This window comes from Malurus melanocephalus, unplaced genomic scaffold (genome assembly GCF_030028575.1).
Source record: "Malurus melanocephalus ecotype Western Australia unplaced genomic scaffold, MMel_1.1 scaffold_316, whole genome shotgun sequence".
Classification (NCBI taxonomy): Eukaryota; Metazoa; Chordata; class Aves; order Passeriformes; family Maluridae; genus Malurus; species Malurus melanocephalus.
Genome location: NW_026623548.1, coordinates 121,092 through 123,372, shown reverse-complemented (window position 1 = coordinate 123,372; position 2,281 = coordinate 121,092). Strand labels below are relative to the sequence as shown.

Here is a 2,281-nt window from a genome sequence, read left to right as displayed (position 1 = left end):
GAGCAAGAGACTTGGACCAGCAGGACCTTCACCCCAAATCAGGTCACTCTAACACTTCCCAAAACTGGTGTTGGCCAGCTGGCCCTGAGCTGGGGTGTCACACATCCAGAGGCCCCTGGACACAAACCCAGTGGCTCCCTGGTGGCTCACCTGAGGTTTCCCCTGTCAGTGCTCACCTGAAGTTGTCCTTGGCTCACCTGAAGTTGCCCTTGGCTCACCTGAGGTTACCCTTTGCTCACCTGAGGTTGCCCATGGCTCACCTGAGGTTGCCCTTGGCTCACCTGAAGTCGCCCTTTGCTCACCTGAGGTTTCCCCTGTTGGTGCTCACCTGAGGCTGCCCTTGGCTCACTGAGGTTGCCCTTTGCTCACCTGAGGTTGCCCATGGTGTCTCACCTGAGGTTGCCCATGGTGTCTCACCTGAGGTTGCCCTTGTTGGTGGCGTACTTGATGTGGTTGCAGATGTAGTTGAACATCCCGTGGGCCGTGGTGCAGTCCCGGGCGTCGAACACCTGAAACAGGGACACGGTGGCTGTGAGGATCCTGAAGGACATTCCAGCTCCCACAGCAGAGCCGGGCAGAGCAAACACAGCACACGGAGAACTCCCGGTGCCGCCGCGGCTTCTCAGGGATCACAAGCTCTGCAATTACGCGTTCCCTGCCTCGGGAACACGGGGATGTCTAATCCAGCTGCCCCTTTTGCTTTGGAGGGGTGACTCATCTGCTGCCGAGGCAAAGATCTCCTCGTTCCCGTGTTCCCAACCTGCCACTGTTCCTGTCTTATCCCCAACAATTACGGGTTCTGCTCTGCTCCTCTCGTGGATCAGCACTCAAAGCTGGAACAGGACRGGGTCAGTCAGATCTGAGSGACAGCGAATCCTGGAYTGGTTTGGGTTGGAAGGGRCTTTTATAGCCCATCCAGTGCCACCCCGTGCCATGGCAGGGACACCTTCCACCATCCCAGCATGCTCCAAACCCTGTCCAACCCGGCCTTGGACATGTCCAGGGATCCAGGGGCAGCTGGGAGAGCATGGAGAGATCAGGAGAGAGGCTGTGCTCATTGCCTGTGTGAGGCAGCCACAGGAACTGCTCAGCAGTGCTGGATTTGTTCCAGGTCGCGGGAGGAGAGGACATCTCTGTACCCAGGGATTCCCCAGGGATCACCAGCTCTAGTCCTGCTCTGTGCTTCCTCTTGCCAAAAGGGCACTGAGCCAAATCCCCTCCTGCTGGATCTCAGTACCGAGGACAAGAGCGTCCTGCTGCCTCTCTCCAGGCTTGGAAGCAGCAGGGAAGATGTTGGAGCATGATCTGATTTTGGGAAAATGTCCCCTGGAGCACCAGCTTCCATTTCAGACACAGCCACCCCACGGATGTTTTTCCAGCTCCTGCCGCTATCCCACAGCTGCTGAGGGGAGCTGTGTGTGCTGAACAGCTGCCCCTGGACCTGTGCTGTGCTTCCCAGGTTTGGAGAGCAGGGTTTGCCTCTCCCAAACCTTAGCACAGCCTTTGGCAGGAATCTCTGGGATGTCTCCAGTGGGATTGGTGCATACCCACACCCTGGAGCACTGGATCACTGGATCCCAGTGGGAYTGGTGCTCACCTGCAGCTTGGAGCACTGGATCCTGGTGGGATTGGTGCTCACCTCAAGCTTGGATCACTGAATCCCAGTGGGATCAGTGCTCACCTACACCCTGGAACACTGTATCACAGTGGGATCTGTGCTCACCTGTGCCCTGGAACACTGGATCCCAGTGGGATTGGTGCTCACCTGCAGCCAGGATCACTGTATCCCATTGGGATTGGGATCAGTGCTCACGTGCACCCTGGATCATTGGATCCCACTGGGATTGGGATTGGTTCTCACCTGCACCCTGGAACACTGGTTCCCACTGGGACTGGTGCTCACCTGCACCCTGGAACACTGGTTCCCACTGGGACTGGTGCTCACCTGCACCCTGGAACACTGGATCCCACTGGGATTGGTGCTCACCCGCAGCTTGGATCACCAGATCCCACTGGGATTGAGATTGGTGCTCACCTGTGGCCAGGATCACTGGATCCCAATGGGATTGGAGCTCACCTGTGGCCAGGATCACTGTATCCCAGTGGGATTGGTGCTCACCTGTGGCCAGGATCACTGTATCCCAATGGGATTGGTGCTCACCTGTGGGCAGGATCACTGGATCCCAATGGGATTGGTGCTCACCTGCAGCTTGGACCACTGGATCCTGCCCACGCAGCGCGCCGCGTTCCTCCAGGCGTGCTTGGCCCCGTAGATGAGCTC

General features: G+C 58.0%; 1 protein-coding gene across 1 annotated transcript in view; it reads right to left on the bottom strand.

The window, feature by feature from the left end:
- The window catches only part of NOS1 (nitric oxide synthase 1), a 24,813-nt gene that overhangs the window by 21,671 nt on the left and 861 nt on the right, over nucleotides 1–2,281 (bottom strand). Inside the window, exons 2-3 of the mRNA XM_057377443.1 lie at nucleotides 2,204–2,279; nucleotides 418–509 (exon numbers count right to left, since the gene is read on the bottom strand). Of these exons, the coding sequence (XP_057233426.1) occupies nucleotides 418–509; nucleotides 2,204–2,279 (168 nt within the window). The remainder of the gene's footprint in view (nucleotides 1–417; nucleotides 510–2,203; nucleotides 2,280–2,281) is intronic.